Source organism: Bombyx mori, chromosome 8, assembly GCF_030269925.1.
Source record: "Bombyx mori chromosome 8, ASM3026992v2".
Lineage (NCBI taxonomy): Eukaryota > Metazoa > Arthropoda > Insecta > Lepidoptera > Bombycidae > Bombyx > Bombyx mori.
In genome coordinates, this window is record NC_085114.1 from 1,404,903 (window position 1) to 1,423,978 (window position 19,076).

The 19,076-nt window shown below is 40.0% G+C and overlaps 1 protein-coding gene and 1 non-coding gene across 19 annotated transcripts; one reads left to right on the forward strand and one right to left on the reverse strand.

The window, feature by feature from the left end:
• Positions 1-18,923, forward strand: LOC101736090 (uncharacterized). Of its 18 annotated transcripts, XM_062669618.1 has the most exons (7): positions 7,517-8,708; positions 10,461-10,622; positions 10,878-10,916; positions 15,421-15,576; positions 16,658-16,753; positions 17,801-17,940; positions 18,714-18,923. In XM_062669618.1, the coding sequence occupies exons 2-7, from the start codon at positions 10,617-10,619 to the stop codon at positions 18,898-18,900; spliced, it is 624 nt and encodes a 207-aa protein (XP_062525602.1). In that variant the 5' UTR covers positions 7,517-8,708; positions 10,461-10,616; the 3' UTR covers positions 18,901-18,923. The 18 variants fall into 18 exon arrangements, with proteins under 18 accessions (XP_062525590.1, XP_062525589.1, XP_062525594.1 ...); XM_062669606.1 differs by lacking the exons at positions 15,421-15,576; positions 16,658-16,753; positions 17,801-17,940; positions 18,714-18,923 and adding exons at positions 1-3,041; positions 12,808-12,974; positions 13,402-14,062 and having other exon boundaries at positions 3,387-10,238; positions 10,878-10,930; XM_062669605.1 differs by lacking the exons at positions 15,421-15,576; positions 16,658-16,753; positions 17,801-17,940; positions 18,714-18,923 and adding exons at positions 1-3,041; positions 12,808-12,974; positions 13,402-14,062 and having other exon boundaries at positions 3,387-10,238; positions 10,461-10,524; positions 10,878-10,930.
• Positions 12,818-12,982, reverse strand: LOC119628858 (U1 spliceosomal RNA). The gene has a single exon (XR_005244983.1). It is a non-coding gene; the product is annotated as a U1 spliceosomal RNA (small nuclear RNA).
• Positions 18,924-19,076: the final 153 nt, after the last annotated feature.

Here is a 19,076-nt window from a genome sequence, read left to right on the forward strand (position 1 = left end):
AATGAAATGAACTGAAATTCATTTATTTGATATATGTAGACAATTAAATAACTCTTAAATGACAAGTCAATACACATAACACAATACACAAAGTACTTGATCTCTATTTACAAAATATTGGTTATATTATTATTATTAAGTTCAGTTAATTTTCTGTAGTCTTATAATATAACATTTCCCCTATTTTATGTAAATTCTTTTTTTTCAACGAAATACATAATTGTAGCAAACCGACCGGTACGTCACTCTCGCGGCCGTATGCCCGCTCGCTATACATAGTTAGCATCTATGTCGATCTTTTCAACAGTGTATAATCTATGTTCCGGGCGCTTCCGTTTTGAGTGTGAATAGCGTGCGCCCGCGTCTAAATGTAATTATTGTGTAAAATTGAAAATTGTTGTGTTAAAGGAAGATTAAAATTCGAAATTCGATACTGGTGACTAACCCATAGTTTAAATACCCCTGAGATCTACCCCTCACTATATCTGGCTGCCCAACGTTTCCTAATTTTTTTCTTGCTTGGACTAACAAAATGGCGCGCACGCTTTTGTGAAAAATTTGCTAACTATTGTATGCTGTTGGTGCTTAATTGTAAAGAATGCCTTTAACTAGAAATCAAGATCGCCAGCAACGTCGCGAAGACGATGTTATTCCTGCTGCAGATGCAAATGCCAACGAAAATCACGAGGAGCATGATAGCCCCCATGATCGCCCTCACGCCGAATCACGTAGCAACAATTCTACGTTCAACTTGGATGATGTTTCAGCGTTGATGGCCTCGCTGCAACGTTCGCAGGCCGAAACATTTAAGAACATTATGTCGTACGTGATGGAACAAAGATCGTCGACTCCGGCACCTCCGCCGATGCCCCCAGTGAACGTAGATGGTACTTTGGCACGTTGCAGAGCTTCTTTCAGCGGTGCACCTGGTGAATCTGTTGAGGCCTTTATAGATGCAATTGAAAGCTATACAGAATGCGTTCAAGTATCTGACGCTAACATCATACGAGGCCTAGCCATGCTTTTGTCTGCTGACGCAGCTACGTGGTGGCTAGGATTAAAGCATCACATCTCCACTTGGAACGAAGCCAAAGAAAATTTAATATATGCATATGGCACCCGCCTTCCACCACATAGAATATATTTGGAAATATTTGCTTCCCCGCAGGATAACGAAAACACAGACAAGTTTGTTGCTCGTATTCGTGCGCTTATGGCAAAGCTACCGCGGGATGATATTACTGAAAAAGTACAACTTGATATGATATACGGGTTGCTTCATAATAGAATACGCACAAGATTGCGCCGTGAAGAAATCACATCTTTCAATTCATTATTAAACCATGCTCGGAATATAGAAGATTCGATAGAGGAGACTCAATCGAGACCAGTGTCGTCCACTAGTGGTGTGCGTTCGATCCGTGCCCAGCCGGCCCAGGCTGCGAGTCGGCCTGAACCGTGCGCCGCTCGTGCGAGTGCCCCGGCGCCGCGCGCGCGCTTTCCAAACTCCGCCGCGGCCGTCGTGCCCGCCACCGCTGTGCCTGTCGCTGTCGCCCAGCCTACCGTTGCCACGCCTGCCGCTGCTGTGCCAGGTTCTGCAGAGCAATTCGTGACCACGAAGAAACAGCGTCCAGTGTGCTCCTACTGCAAACGGTTTGGACATGCACGGGAACAGTGCCGTAAGTTAAACAACCGAGGTGAGCAAAGTCAATCTAACTTTTCCGAGGGTGTGCAAAATGACAATAATGCGTTTTATAGTGTTCAGTGTAATGTTAATAATACTAACACAATTAGTTCTAATTTACCTGTTCAGAATGCAATGTATGATGTTAAGCAGCATGACAAAAATAATTTTCTGAGTAATTTTGAATGTCAAAATTTTTGTAACCGGGATGCAAATATTAATTATGCTACCATTAACAGAGGCCCTACTTCCAGAAAATCTTATTTTCATGCCTGTAATGATTCTGTGTCAAAGAATATTAACTGTAATTGCACTAGTAATAATGAGATGCCAACCTTTTGTGATTCTCATGTTTTATATAATCAAGATGTTCGGACAAAGTGTAAAAATTTAAATATTTGTTATAACCAGGGAATTAGACCTAAATGTAAGAACTCATTTTTACCTTATAATCAAACAATTGAACCAAATTGTAATAATTTAAAATTTTCAACTAACCATGACTGTGACACAAAAGGCAGTAAGTGTAATTTTGGAAAAATTAACGAATGTGTGGAAATTGATAATTGTTTAAATTTTAATTATTGTACATGTGAGGGAAGTGTTGTAGCGTCCTTGTACGACCGTGAGAGTGATGATAGGTATTTGCATTTACGGCCTATTTTCAAAATTCAAGTTCTCGGTAAACAGGGTACTGCACTTATAGATACAGCAGCTAAGCATTGTATTGCTGGTCACACGCTGTATGCTCTCCTTCTGCATAAGGGTCAACCTCTTACTCCCTCCACTAGGCGAGTCAAACTTGCTGATGGGCATGTTCGGAATATGGATGTATTGACAACCATATTACCAGTGAGGTTAGAACACATAGTGATTAATATTCCATTTATAATCTTCCCTGATTCTAATGATAATGAAACTTTACTGGGTATTGATTTTATTAATGCTGCCAAAGTTATTATTGATTTTCATCGTCATGAATGGTATTTTAGTACTGATGCTAAGGTGCATTATAAATTACTTTTTGAACCTATGTCTCGTGGTGTGTGCATAGCTTCTACTAACATGCTTCGGGATGATGAAGGTATGCACTTGCAATCAGCTGAGCGCCAAGCATTATCTGAGTTCCTTATTCGGCATGAAAGTATTTTTACAGCAGGGGGAGGTCCGACACCATTCATAGAACATTGCATAGACACCGGAGATCACCCCCCGATAGCTGTGCCGCCCTATCGCCTTAACCCTTCCAAGAAGGAGACGATGAAGAATGAAGTAGAGAAGATGCTGGCAGATGACATCATTGAAGAGTGCGAATCCGCCTGGTGCTCTCCTGCATTGATGATACCGAAGTCCAATGGTAATGTAAGATTTTGCGTGGATTACAGGCGCTTAAATGAAGTAACCAAATCGGATACTTACCCACTCCCACGCATTGATGATCTTCTCCAGAGTACAAAGAAGAATTGTTACATGACCACAATAGACCTTCGTTCTTCATATTGGCAAGTTATGGTCCGAGAAGCAGACAGAGACAAAACAGCTTTTGTCTGCCCCCTAGGCACTTACCGTTTTAAAAGAATGCCGTTCGGCTTGAAGAATGCGCCGGCGACCTTCCAAAGGCTTATTGATCGTCTACGCTCCTGTGCTGCTTTGAAGGATGTTACAGTACTTGCTTATCTAGACGATTTGTTAATTATTTCAGAAGGATTCCAGCAACACCTACAAGATCTGGAAGCTGTTTTTAGTCGTTTGTCTGAATTTAAACTTCACGTAAACAGAGAGAAGTGCACTTTTGCCAAAGAAAGGGTCCGTTATCTGGGCCACGTCATCACTCCAGACGGTGTGTCTCCTGACCCTGAGAAGGTCAGTGCTGTCCTTAATATGCTGGAACCATCTAATCTAAAACATTTAAGAACTTTTCTCCAAACATGCTCTTGGTTCAGGAAGTTTATTCCAAACTTTTCAAAGATAGCAGAACCGCTTACTCGACTGACCAAGAAGAATTACACATGGAGCTGGGGACCTGAACAAACACAGGCATTCAAAGAATTGAAGCGTCTGCTGACCACGGCGCCCGTACTTGTTCAAGCGAATTTTAAACAACCCTTAGTACTGCGTACCGACGCGAGCAACTATGCACTTGGCGCAGTTTTAGCTCAAGGGGAAGGCAAGGACGAAAGGCCTATCGAGTATGCTAGCCGTCTACTCACCGCAGCGGAGCGCAACTACTCTACTACAGAACGGGAAGCGCTTGCTGTAGTCTGGGCCGTGGAGCGTTTCAGGCCATACCTCGACGGCCAACCAATTATTATAGGCAGTGACCACCAACCCTTGCGTTGGTTGCTTTCTTTAAAGTCTCCTGCTGGTAGGTTGGTCCGTTGGGCGCTTAAACTCCAAGAATTTGACATCAGATTCGAGTACACCCCAGGAAAAGCTAACGTTGTCGCTGACACGTTAAGTAGACCGATCTGTTCCAACGAAACACAAAATAACTGCGGCATCTGTTCTGTCATTTGCGACCTGCCCACCAAGTCACCTACCCAGTTACGTCAAGACCAGTTGACTGATCCGGAAATACAGAAGATCGTCACAGAACTGGAAGGAGTGGATGAACTTGCTGCTAAAAGATGGTCAGAAAGAGGATTTCTAATGGAACAAGGTGTTTTATATCGACTTAATCCGGATTCTGATGCCGAGGCCCCACAATTAGTCATTCCTGCCCATCAAGTGACCGACGTTCTCAAAGAGCTTCACGATGCCCCTACCGCTGGACATGCAGGAATTGACCGGACTTACCAACAAGTCTCACGTCTGTTCTACTTCACAGGAATGAGAAGAATCATAACCGACTATGTAAAGGCATGTATCCATTGTCAACGCTATAAGGCTGCTAATACCAAGCCTCCAGGTCTATTGCAGACGCCGGTGATGAACCAGCGCAACGAGGTCTTGGCAGTTGATCTTTTCGGCCCGTTACCACCTGGAAAACAGGGGGAGCGTTGGATCTTGCTAATAGAAGATACTGCTACCAGGTGGACAGAACTTTTCCCATTGAAGGAAGCTACTGCTGAGGCGTGTGCACATGTCCTCATAGAGGAGTATTTTATGAGGTTCGGTCTTCCACGCCGACTAGTTTCTGATAATGGCGTACAATTTATTTCGGCAGTCATGCGTCAATGCATGTCCATCCTGGGGATAAAGCAAAACCTTATCCCTCTCTATCACCCAGAAGCAAACCCCGCCGAACGTAAAAACAGAGATCTTAAGACTTTATTAGCACAACTCGTGGAATGTGACCACACTTCCTGGCCAAACATGTTACCAGTGATTCGATTCGCTCTTAATAACGCTAAATGTCGCACCACAGGTATGTCACCTGCTTACTCGTCATTTGGCAGAGAGATGAGGTCCCCCACAGAAGTCGCCCATGACCTTCGTGCTGTTCTAGACAAAGATAACTTTGTTCCCCAAATAACTCCCTATCTCAGGAAATTTGTTAACTCCTTTTCAGCGGTGCGCGAACGTGTAGAGACGCTTCAAGATAAAGCTAAAGGGTATGCTGATCGTTCGAGACGGCCCATTGAAACATTCAACGAAGGTGACATGGTTCTCATCAAATCACATGTCCTCAGTAAGAGCGCTAATGGCCTTACTTCTAAGTTTGTTCCAAAACGCGATGGTCCGTATCGCATCGTTAAAAAGGTCAGCCCTACTACTTACCACGTCGCGCATGTTGACAAACCTGATGAAGTTTTAGGGAAATATCATGTGAACGATCTCACTCTATACCGTGAGAATCAGAGTGATGCTCTTCCGCGGCCGGTGATGCCTAAAAAGAAACGTGGTCGTCCCCCAAATAATGTTAAAACAGATTCTCGAGTTCCAGGGCATATGACGACACGGCATGCTGAACCATGTGCTGAAGCTCCACGTCTTTCTCACGCAGCTGGTGGTATGGTTGGTCTTGCGCCTGTCCCTCAGCCCAGTAGTAATGAGATGCTAGTCCAGGAGCGAGGGCGTCCTCCAGGACTAGAGGGGGAGTATGTAGCAAACCGACCGGTACGTCACTCTCGCGGCCGTATGCCCGCTCGCTATACATAGTTAGCATCTATGTCGATCTTTTCAACAGTGTATAATCTATGTTCCGGGCGCTTCCGTTTTGAGTGTGAATAGCGTGCGCCCGCGTCTAAATGTAATTATTGTGTAAAATTGAAAATTGTTGTGTTAAAGGAAGATTAAAATTCGAAATTCGATACTGGTGACTAACCCATAGTTTAAATACCCCTGAGATCTACCCCTCACTATATAATTTATTTTAATCAATATCTAAGTGGACCATGAGAATCATTAAAATTTCAATTCAATTAAAAATCGCCATTTTTCTTTAATAAATCTAAAATCGACTTTATATTTACAATCACTATTTCGCGACTTTTAAGTTTTTATTCCAAAACCTTAACATCTTGTCGTAATTTTGCTTTTCTCGGGGTATTTTTTATTTCTTGCGTTTGAGTACTTGATTCCTCTTGTTTAACCTTTATATAAGACATTTTCCAGAAATTCCAACGTCATATTTACTAGAAGATCCTCCTCGTTCGCTTGACGTCAGGCAAATGATATACATGCTTGCGTGCGACGCTATGCAATACAATAAAAAAAGTTCAAACAATACCACGTGATGGCTCTTATAATATGAAAAATACATTGCAAAACTATAGTTTTTCAAGATTGTTTTTTCAAATTTAATATATGACATAGATTAAGTACAATTTACAAGACAAATTTTAATGGTGTTAAATATTATAATGAGAAAAAATATCTCACATTTTAAAAATATATGCTCACACTAGTAAAAATTTATCAATGAATCTGACATATGGAAGGATATTCCACAAACTGGAGAGGATTCTCGCTTAAAACCACTTACAATACAAGTGTTCACCATGATTACACGGAAACTTTCACGATTTTCGAAAAAAAACAAGCCACAAGCTGTATCAGTGCCCTTTTAACTTCGAACTACAAACGCTTCGCTAGAAGTAATAGTGTTCTGTGTACAAACGTAAATAGACGCCATTTTTCTTTTAATCCATTCATAGCTCATTTTCGGTGATGTCAACAATTAATCTGGCTTCCCATCAAATTCAACATGAAAACCATCAGAAATCTACGTACCTACCATTAAATTTTCCATTAAACAGAGTTCTTATTAATATAGAACAATAATTTTTTTGTTAATGAGCTTTATTAATATATGATGTTCTATTAAAAATCAATATATATCATATAATCAATACTTCTTATAAATTTATTTTAATAAATTGTCATCATCAGAAACTAATTTAACCATGACTTTGTACGTTTCTTTTGAAACAATTTAATTTTTAACGTTGATGGAAATTCTAAATTGTCGCAACATTTTCTAGTTAAGTTTAAGTCACATCGTTTAAATAATATGTATTTAGATATATTATTGTCATAAAATGTTGAAAATCCTGTAAAATGGATTGATTTTAACCTTTTCGATAATTTTCAACAACGCCCAAGCTACTAAAAAATCCACTAACCACTAAAAGCCATTTTTGATAACTAAGACAGGGGTCCAAATTACGAGAATTTGTGGAAAATCCTCTAAGCTAGCAACACTGCTTTTTGTTTGTAAAATGTGCGAGAGGGACACCACCACTTAATAATCATTCTCTTTTCAGACCGTTTTTCCTTACATCTTTTGCTATTTAAAAATAAACTGTAAGTCATAGAGATAAAGTATATTTTTAGTTTTTATGTCAAACGAAGTAAGCACTCCAGTTAGAATAGTAACTCTATGACGATGACCGATGCTTGAGGTACCTAATATCTCTAATGTTCTTAGCTCCTTTTGTCCATATAGTATAAGAAAAAAAACTTTACAGCGAGCGCACTGTTGCCAACCCTACAGTTTTTCGGAAATTCTCTTAGTTTTCAGTTTAGACCTCGAAATCTTCAGTATTTTATGTAAGATGCTTCATCCATTTTATTAGTCCGTACACTAGGACAGAAAATAAAAATTGTATCGAGTTCGATGTGACAAATGACTATTTCAAAAAATTTAATAAAAATATGTACGATTTCAACAAAAGTAGAGATGAAACGGAAAATCAAGAAGATTTACAAGTTGAAAATGAAATAGTAGCTAGTCTAACGTGCAGGCACTGGAATAATTAAGACATTGACTTCCATGTAGGTCATTGGTGCCCTACGCGGCGCACTCAAGTAATCATGTCGTATTCTGCTACTAAGCGCCTGGATTGCCTAACTTTGCCTTTTTTTGTTTGTTAAAGTATGTTTTAGTCTTTTAGGTCTCTTAGAAATAGTTCTCGGTATTTTCGGATTCGTCTTTCCCAGAGTCTACTAAATATTCCGGTTCTTTGTTATGAAGATCGAAGAGCGATATAATTACTACAGTGCGTCACTTAGGGTACTGGTGACCAAAATGGCAGTCAACGTGTTAAAACTTTGATAATTATACGACTTCTCTTGTTTTTAATGCCTTCCCTACAATGTATTATATTAATTACTATCATTAAATTATACAAAATATAATATAAAGATAAAGATGTAGATTTGCTGTTTTTTAATTTGATATTTACAGTTTTCTACAGTTTTTTTGAAGCATATCTATAGTTTTGCTCTATGCTGGGGTTCGCAACCCGCAGCCCTGAGCGAGCGTCGCCAATCCATAGATACACTTAGTCGCCACTAGGTCTATGGTCGCCACTTCGCCAGACGCCAAGTATTATCTATGGTCCCTGTTCCAAAAAAATATCTATGGTCCCCATACTTCTATTAATTGTGATTACAAGATTCTCTCATAATTAATATTTTATCATCTTTACTTCTTTGTCGTTACTTATTTTATAATGAGCAAAGTTAACGTATCTGCGAAGGGACATTTTGTTCTATTTTCAAAATATGAACCAGATAATGGCTGAAGCAATTAGACTAAGTGTGCCACTGTGCAAACACGAGGTTACTAAAAATAAAGGTAAGCAGAGTTGATTTTCTCTGTTAAAGGCTTTAGTTGTCTTAAATTTATGATCTTCATCAACAATAAAGTTGTTCCGGCATTGTGACCAGACGAATGCTTTAATTAGGTATAATATCGAAGGCTCTTCCTAGATAAGTTTACGGTTGTCATTTATTTATTTGAAAAAGTGTTGTGACACTTGGTTGTGGTCGTCGTGGCCTAACGGATAAGACGTCCGGTGCATTCGTGTTGAAGCGATGCACCGGTGTTCGAATCCCGCAGGCGGGTACCAATTTTTCTAATGAAATACGTACTCAACAAATGTTCACGATTGACTTCCACGGTGAAGGAATAACATCGTGTAATAAAAATGAAACCCGCAAAATTATAATTTGCGTAATTACTGGTGGTAGGACCTCTTGTGAGTCCGCACGGGTAGGTACCACCGCCCCGCCTATTTCTGCCGTGAAGCAGTAATGCGTTTCGGTTTGAAGGGTGGGGCAGCCGTTGTGACTATACTGAGATCTTAGAACTATATCTCAAGGTGTGTGGCGCATTTACGTTGTAGATGTCTATGGGCTCCAGTAACCACTTTACATCAGGTGGGCTGTGAGCTCGTCCACACAGCTAAGCAATAAAAAAAAAAAAAAAACGATACTACTCTTATAATAACATGGCCGCACCTAATTACATACCTACCCGACCTAGGCAAAAATGGCAAAGAAAAGCTGCCGTCGTCCTAAACGTGTCCTATCCGATTCCCTCTATCCACTCTGTGCGTTTAGGGACTCCAATCACCGGACACCGTGCTTGTCGATCTAACCCATTATGTTTCTTGATGCCAATCCAGTGGTAGATTCAGTGAAGAACTACTTTTGCTAGGGTTACTGTTAGCAAGTCCTTACAGGTTGAACCCTGGGAGCTCACCTACCAGTTCACACATAATTGGAATAGCTTTTTAGGCTACCAAATTAGATACGGAAAGAAAATCATTTTTGTTTTCCATAAAACGTCCCAGAACATATTTATATGAAGAACATGATTTGGTAGTAGTGGGATTTAATTTAGAAACTAATACATATAATGACATAAAAAAATTAAATGTGAAAATCAAAGCATTTTTTCTAGGTGATTTATGTCATTTATTATTTTATTGCCTCCATAGAAAGCTTGACAGCATATAACACAACTTATAGTACTTAAATGTCACTGCTGCTCATGGATGTCATTATAGCCAGGGACACCCAAATCATTGCCTACTTCTAGATTTGACTACAAAGTAATAAAATTAATGTATTGAGATTGGTCTTTGACACGTATAAAATCTTGAAGTTAATAGGACATAAAGATGTGAACATAAGAACATGGAGAAGTTATATTGAAAGATTTTGTTACATAAAATCTCGTCTTGATGAAAAAGTGATCAAATGTCAGTCAAAAAAATGATCTTTTTGACTTTAACATTTACAGATATAGCTCATGAAAAAATAAACCTGCTAGGTGGAAGAACTTTAAAACATGCTCCTGGCTTGTGCAGGAATTTGCAGGGTTAATACTTAACTCATAACATTTTTCTTTAGTGTTTATGAATTCCAATTTAAGTTATGTGAATTTTTTAAAGTGCTGACTGCTTGTATGTGCCATACTTTCAAATACCAAAGTATTTAATGGAGCATATAGTGGCACTTTTTTTTAAGTTTCTCGTAGTAATATTTTTCTAGGAAGTAGTAAGTTGAATGATCTCAGTTGTCCGTATTTGTATCATTGCAGGATGCACTGCAACATCAAGATTGCAGAAATGAAAAGTTAATTCCAGACTGCAACTACAGAATTTGTTAGTATTTATACAAATGAGTGTATTTTTTACAACAAAATCTGTGTTTTTATATAAAATATTTGTCAAGGTAAAATTACACTGTTTTTGTCATGCAGGTGTGTATTGGTAATAAATGATAAAGTATGATTTAAAAAATAATAATATTGATAACAAATAAAAAAATGTTTTCCAATTATTTCCTAAACATTCTGAACACATTGATGTTAACTTTGTCTTTCAAGAAGCATTGATGGTATATTACATAAGATCTACTTTAACCAACAGTGTGATTTTGACCCATTCTTTATAAATGTGAGAAAGATTTGAGAAATAAAATGTTATTGATGTGTTGTTCCTTTCTTTGTACACAGTTGTCATCGGGGATTACGAGCATAATATGGCCACTATGGGTTAGTTAATTTGGGTTAGTAAATACTATAAGCACAGAGTGCTTATTAATTACTGGTACAGGTTAAATTTTTTAATGACTTAAAAATGATATTAAATTTATATGTTTGTGTTCTTGGTTACATGAATATTTTAATATTGCTTATAGAATAATATTAACTATATCACTTTGATTTTCATGGTTTCCATTATATGCTGTTTGAAATTATAAAACTGGTAAGAAGGTGGTCTAATTATATATTGTTTTAGACAAATCACTGGTCATGTTGTTCAAAATTGTTTTGAAGTTACAGTATAAAATACTAGACCTCAAACAAAAATAAATTAGGAAGGTAATGTGTTAGAGAATGTGCAGCGAAAGATTTAATTCAGAATGACTGTACCAAAATAGTGGAAAGTGAAGAAATGTATAAATTTCTACATCGTTTAAGCAGAGTTATACTTGACCACAATAACTTAGCATATTTTCATCAAGTTCTATGGCTTTGATTAAACAAAGTACGGATCACAGCAGGATGGTTCGAATCTTTTATCATCATTTAAAGAACATCGCTTTCTGTTGTCTAACCTAATTCATAAGAGGTTTAAGTTTTAACAAAAAGAAAAAAATGAGCTGTGCGAGAAAGACCTGTTTGTTTATTACGTGTAAAAAACCTTAAAAAGTTTGACAATTTATTGTTTAAATTTACGTAGGTATCTACATTTCCAATACAAATTGTCACTAGCCCTTTTTGAGTTTCCGTCACTGTGCTATTCTACTGTGAAAACTGAAAATTGAAAATAATTAATTTACAATTTTCCGTCTTATATCAATACTGTCGTTTGAGATTATCTTAGCAAATAGATTACGGCCTGGCCACGGGGATCGGCGGTGCGAACGACGAAGTGGCGGATGAGGCGACCATTCGCGCAGCACAGTTTGCAGGCCACGGGTAGTTACGTTCGCCGTAATTTCGTAGTAATTTTTGGCTGGATTTGGGTGGCTAGACTTCCAAATAGCCGGTCTAGCTAGTATTTCAGCAATAAAAATTTCAGTGTTCATTTTTCGCGGCGAAAACAACTAAACTCATTTAATCAGTGCACTATTCGCTGCGACTACCGCTCGACTCCGTGGCTCGCGCCGTCCTTATTCATGCATTTGTTTTGCTCGTCCGCCGCGTCGTAAGTCGCCCGCGTGAATCGCTCGGTGCATTTTGCCGGTCGCTTCGCCGCCGCGTCGGTCGCCGTGTGTTTATTTTAGTCGCTTGACGCTTCGCCGTTCGCACCGCGCGGAGATTCGTACCAGCGAATGTCCCGTGGCCAGTCTGTTAGCTGGGGGCTTAAATTTTGTAGTAGGTAGTGTGTATGGTATGGAATGGTATGGTATGGTAGCAAAATTACTGTAGTAATAATGTTACAATTACGATTCTGATCTCATGTATCCAAGCCTGCCTTCGTGTTCTGATGACTGCGTAGAAATCGTCTGCTTATATTATTATACGGCAGTAAATGATGAGACGGATAGGTTCCCAAGGAGACCTTCATGAATACCCATATTTTTATTCGTGCATTACTTTTTCACGACAGTTTTATAATCATAATCAGTGCTTTATAAAAAAAAAATTGTTAGATAATGCATGTTGCAGCAGTCTAGATTGTTTTTGAATTCTAACTATACCAGCATGTTTTTTCTCTTTGCTTTGCCTAACTGTGAATTACCTATTTGGATTGGTTTGTTTTATTAATTAGGTTTTCAGTTGTATTTTCTTAACTGCTTTTCATAGATATTCTCTTTTAGGCCTTCATGGAATGTATTCAATTGTTACTTAATTTTAATTGAATATCAAGTCCTGATTATTAGTTAAAAGTTAAAATGGAAATTAAGTTTTGTTAGAAAGTGTTGGTGGCTTTTAGTTTCTAGGTGAAGGACTGCGCAGTACGCATGTCCGACTACCAAAAATTGCACGTACGACGTACCTCTTAAATGAGATAGTCACAGACTGGTTCGACCCGATCGCAGTGCAATGACCGGAACCAGCCCGGGGCAACCGCCATCCTGATCACGGTACACCCTACGCAAGGTTAGTATGCTGATGTCCATCCTCTTACCCTATATAAACAATTGTTTGTAAACCTCGTCACCGCGATTCAGATTAATTGATCAGTGACATCTATTGACGAAATAAGGATTTGATTTAAAAAAAAAAATAGAATGGCCAGTTTCCAAAAAGGAAAAGTATTTACTGCTATTTTGAATTTTACAATTTTGAAGTAGACAGGTAGCCTAAAGACTTCCTACAGATTATCTAATCGAATACTAATCAAATTAGAATTTTTTTAATTTGTGCAGTTGTTGCCTTGCCTAAATATTATTAATTATAACCTTAAATTTATTAAATATGAAAATAGAAAAATCAGCATCGAGAACCATTTTGAAATAAAATTCAAGGTAATATGAATATGTGTGCTTGCTATGTTATACCGTACTTTTTTTTTTTTTTTCCACAGGAGAAAATCGCCGGATCCCCACCCGCGCGGCAGGTGGGGTATGTGGGAGTTGAACCTCACTAAAAACTCCTGCCGCTCACAACCGGCGCCCTACCTCGGACCGGGCCAGAGCCCAGTCGGGGCTATTGAAACGGCGGGACAGGGTTGACGCAGAGCACATTACATCCATCCCACCGTCCCACATGTTATACCGTACTTAGTACATTACAGTTTTATTTTCTAACGTGAAATTATGAAGTTAATTTCCTTAAATTTTTTTACGAACAAATAGCTGAATTGGAAATTTTTAAAAGCACACAGCCGAAAATTCTGTGCTTAAAAAATCTCTGAAAAGTAATTAATAAGGGCATATTCCAGAGACTCCGCGAGAGTGACTTAAGATTGAAGAGTTTAAAAGGATTTAAGGCTTAAACTTTATTACACGATTTTATACCTTCATCGCGAAGATAGTCCGTTTCATTAAAAAAAATAGCTTATAATAAAATAATATTGACGTGTAAAATAGTGTATCTAAAAAATATATTATTATGATTTGTAGGAGATACGCCAGTTCAAATCATTATATTTGAGGCAGATAGAAACCACTGCAAACATTTACTTGAATGAGAGCATTGACATGAATATGTAATAATAAAGAAAAATTAAACTAAAATATTAAGTATATTATCTATGATTGACACCTTTCAAAATTCCCTTTGAGTATACGTCACATAATTTTATTAAATAATATTAATAACAGTTAATTGCAATGTTCAAAATCTAATCAACAACTCGAATGAATTGTCGACAACCACGTTACGCATATGTATGCAACTTCAAATGCATGTGATGTGGAATACAATATGGAATTACGTTGAAATTGAAAGTTATGAGGTAAATACACATTGAAATGGTTGCCGTCTAGGAACAGAGCGTCGCTTCTCTAGTCTCGACAGCCATGGACTGTACTAACTATAATCTAGTAATAGACCGACCCGCAGCCAAGCCCTAGTCTGGGCTGTGTCTTCAGACACACAGTGAAAACTAAAGAGCCTTTTTTTACTACCTAAGCTGATAGCCTTGAGTGGCTATATCAGCGTAACCTTAACTAGTAGGTGAGCTCACGGGGCTCAAACCTAACGACGTTGCTAACACGAACCCTAGCAAGAGCCGTGCTTCGCAGAATCTACCGCCGGATCGGAAACGCGACCCACTAAGAAGTTCCGGCGAGAAACTCATTGGGCTGTGTCTGAGGGTTCTAAAGAGCCAAATTACTAGTTAAACCTAATTAGTTAATCTGGTTAAGTTAATTAAATAATTTAGAAAACTAATAACTTAAGTTATGAAAATTTTGCCCTCCCGCCATTTCCTATTGACAGCTCATTTTAAACGTGTTACATTGCGTGTAATGTATGTTTTAAATTATTTAAGGAGTGAATGTGCTCATGGCCCAACTGATATTTAGTGGTTACCGGTGTCCAAAGAACTCACAACGCTACTGCCGCCACCCACATTGAAATATGACCTCAAAGTCTCCAACGGCATTTCAAGTTAGAACGCACGATTGCTTTGCAGTAGCAATAGGCAGGATGGCCGAACTAACTTACAATGTGTTCTACCGGCAGTGATTACGCGCATCTGTTAATGTTAAGCTTCATTTCTTTGAGGGATGCTATTCCTAATTGGAAGGTGTTCGTAGATATGGACGGTACAAACACTCGTACTAAACAGGTTTTCACTACGAGAGAAATAGAAAACAAAGAGGTAATTTACTGGTGGTAGGACCTCTTGTAAGTTCCGCATGGGTAGGTACCACCGCCCTGCCTATTTCTGCCGTGAAGCAGTAATGCGTTTCGGTTTGAAGGGTGGGGCAGCCATTGTAACTATACTGAGACCTTAGAACTTATATCTCAAGGTGGGTGGTGCATTTACGTTATAGATGTCTATGGGCTAGAGTAACCACTTAACACCAGGTGGGCTGTGAGCTCGTACACTCATTTAAGCAATAAAAAAAAAGGTAGAATAGATTCTTTATTTCAGTTCGTTCAATGGGCACAATGCGGCGAAGGTCTGGTCACGGCGGCCCCGACGGTGTTGTGGGCGGTTGGCGCCGTGCTGCTGGCGCAGAGAATGATCGCGGCCTTGTTCAGACGTTTCGCGTTCCGTAGGGTTCCGTTTTGGGAGCTGGTTTTGCAAGTTAGTACAGTGCAGTAATCCCACTTATAACCTGGTGGATCGGTTACGTGTTGTAGTATTCCCATTCTTTTTTTTTCTATCTATTCTAGTAACCTCGAGGGGTTATTCTAGATTTACCGAAATAGTAGGTGAGCTCACCGGCTCAAACCGGGAATGTTGCTAATTAGGGCCTAGCAAGAGCCGTGCTTCGCAGAACCTACCACCGGATCGAAAACGCGACGCACTGAGAAGATCCGGCGAGAAACTCAGTGGGCTGTGTCTGTCGGTTAGTTTATTCGTCGAGGCCTTCGTCGCAAGCGACGGGTTCGGCGAGGACGGTGACCGGTGCTTGAGGTACCTAAAAGCACCGTTAATCGATCGGGAGGATCCGTTATGACGTGTTTAGGGCAAATTCCCGTATAATACGCGTTATGTATAAATTATTCACCTTTAACTTCTCTTTAAAAGCGGCTCAAATCGAATATTAAGGAAAAGTGTGTTATGAACGGAATATGTGCGTTTTATTAGAATCAAGTTAAGAACAATTGAAATACAAAAAAAAGGCGGGAAACTCCCGCGTTGTATGAGGAATGCACGTGTTATACGAGGAACATAAAATTGCGTAATAATCGCTTTCACACGTCGTTACGGATCCATCAGATCCAATAACATTTGCATTAGACGCCTTCAGCTCTAACACTAGGAGCAGGCTTAGGGACCCCGGTAACCGTACTCGTCGAACTCGACAAAGAGTTCGACGTGCAACCTGATCCATTAATCAGCCCACTGAGTTTCTCGCCGGATCTTCTCGCGATTCCGATCCGGTAGTAGATTCATTCTCGAAGCAGCTGCTCTTGAGATGTTAGGTTTCCTTCGGAGGCGCTCGGGCAGCTGCTAGCAATTCCCACCCCTCCTGGCTGAGACTTTGCTCGCCCGCCTGTCCCGGTGAAACTGGAAAGGCCTCCGGGCCACCAGCAATCCTTCAATCCTAAAAAAAAATCGCTTTCTATCCAGATGGCCGGAGGAACATGGAGTATCCCATTTGGAAGTAAAATTATATACAAAATAATATGTTTATGATGATTTTGTATCTATATTTCAGAATCTCCTTTTCCTGTGGATGGTGATCTACAGCTTACATTTCTGGGCGGTGCTGGTGAAAATCGCGAAATCTGTAGTCGAATATACTTATACAAATGTATCGTATCGCCGCCGGACGTGTTAATATTTGTTTGTAGTTCGTTTACCGGGCGCCAGTTGGCTGGGTATTGTTCTACCGGAACATGTGGGGACATTAACAATGCGCAATACATTCCTGGCAGACTGCTGACTGAGCCAGACGAGTCCGCGAGTCTAACTAAAGTTAAGGGCTTATCGGATTCGCGGACACAAAATCGTGCTTGTCACTAAGGCGTCTATGTATATCGTAAGACCTTGAATAGTACTTCTCTTTGTCTTTATCCCACTATGTGGTATCGGCGCAGGATTCAGGCCTTTCGTAAGTTATCTCTGCACTCAACTCTTCTTTCGCATATCTTCTCTCACACAATCCTTAGGCGGGACCGCCTTACAGCATCACCTACTTTCATACCCAAAGTACTTTTGGCCACAGGACCAACGTCTCTACGCTTAACATGCCCATACCACGATAACCTTCCACTCTTTATCTCTTGTCACTAGTGCAATTTTGAGATTTTAAATAATCATTTATAGTAGTATCCTTTGTTGTTACTCCACACATTTGCAGTGCTGCTGTACGCATCTTTCTTTCATCTAGCAGATACCCTTTTCACGAATGATTATCACGACTTGATCCAGGAGTATGAACTCTGGTTTGAAGGATGAGTCAGGCGTTGTACAACTCAGATTTCGACGTCATATAGCAAGGCGGGGGCACCATTCACCTGCCACTAAACACCGTGTGAGCCGTGAACAATTTTTTTTTTATTGCTTAGATGGTTGGACTAACCCCTCATTGCCCACCTGGTGTTAAGTGGTTACTGGAGTCCATAGACATCCACAACGTGAATGCGCCTCCCACCTGGAGATATAATTTCTAAGGTCTCAAGTATAGTTACAGCGGCTGCCCCACCCTTCAAACCGAAACGCATCACTGCTTCACGGCAGAAATAGGCAGGGTGGTGGTACCTACCCGTGCGGACTCACAAGAGGTCTTACCACTAGTAATCGATCTATCTACTTCGATCTACTTCCGTCCATAAGTGTTACTCTTCTCCGGTGACAGCTTGATAACAGTGTCGGTCCAGAAGACGCAGAGAGCTGTCAGCTCATGCAGCTGTGGGTCGTCTGGATGCTCGCGGCCGGACCCCTGGCTTATTATCTATACACGAGAGCGAAGCCAGAGAGTCAGCCGCTCATGATATGGTCAGTATGCGAGACAAATTGACTCAAAACCACAGAAGTTTCAGGTCTAGTCATAAGTGATAGAATAGCGTGACGCATTGATTGATAAACAAGATGGTATAATCTATAGGGTGGGTTCGATTAGAACCTTTCTCGAAAATTAAGATGGGAAGTGATATGAGTGTTTAACGCAGTGAGTGTAACGCAATTAGAAATAATTTAACGAAGCTCGGTCTATGACCCCGCCGTACGGCCTCTAAACATAAATAAAACTTTAACAAAAAAGAAAACAGACTAACAAAAAATATTAAAAATCCCATCAAATTGAGAGCCTCTCCATTTTTTGAAGTCTAATAACAAAATGCGTATATCATCAATATTGTCGAAGTCAAGTAAATAAACCTTATTAAGGAAGACTTAAAAATTATCGATCTTGCTATTATTTCAATGGGACCACGCGAGAAGCACAAGCTTTCAAATAAAAAATATTATCAAAATTGGTTTATTTAAAAAAGTCCTGAGTTAACACCCGAAAAAGTGCAACCGAATTGGGTAACTGCTTATTTTTAAGTTTTTTTTTTTTCTTTCTTTATCTTGCAATCAGTCAGCTAGACTATGAGCAGATGGGTTCAGAGCTGTTAGGCTGGTAGTTTTAAGTTGGTTAAAAAACAAATCGCTTGACGAGACGACGGACGGGTACGAAAATGGTGGTAACACTTTTGTGTTTGCCTGTTTGTGCATATCTATGTGTTGCTCTATTGTGTTAGGCTATAGTAGTAAACTTGGTGGTTCAGGATCACGACGAACCCGTGGCAGCGCCGCGAGATGGGCCCGTACGGCTACTACCTGAACCGGCCGCCCTCCGCGGAGCGTCGCCCGAGCGACTCCGGGCAGCGGCCCTGCGCCCTCCGCCGGGCCCTCAGCGACTCCACGGTTATCAGAGATGGGCCCAGAAAAAAACGATACTCCAAGTCTGTGTAGTTCAATAAACTTTGTGTCGGTTATTGGAGTTTTATTGCAACCGTACTGGTCACCAAGCGTCATTGTCGGTAGACTGCGGATGGCAGGACGTCTTGTGAGTCCGCACGGGTAGGTTCCATCAACCTGTCTATTCTAGTCTTCTGTCTAGAAGCAGTATTGCGTAATTAAAGATACGG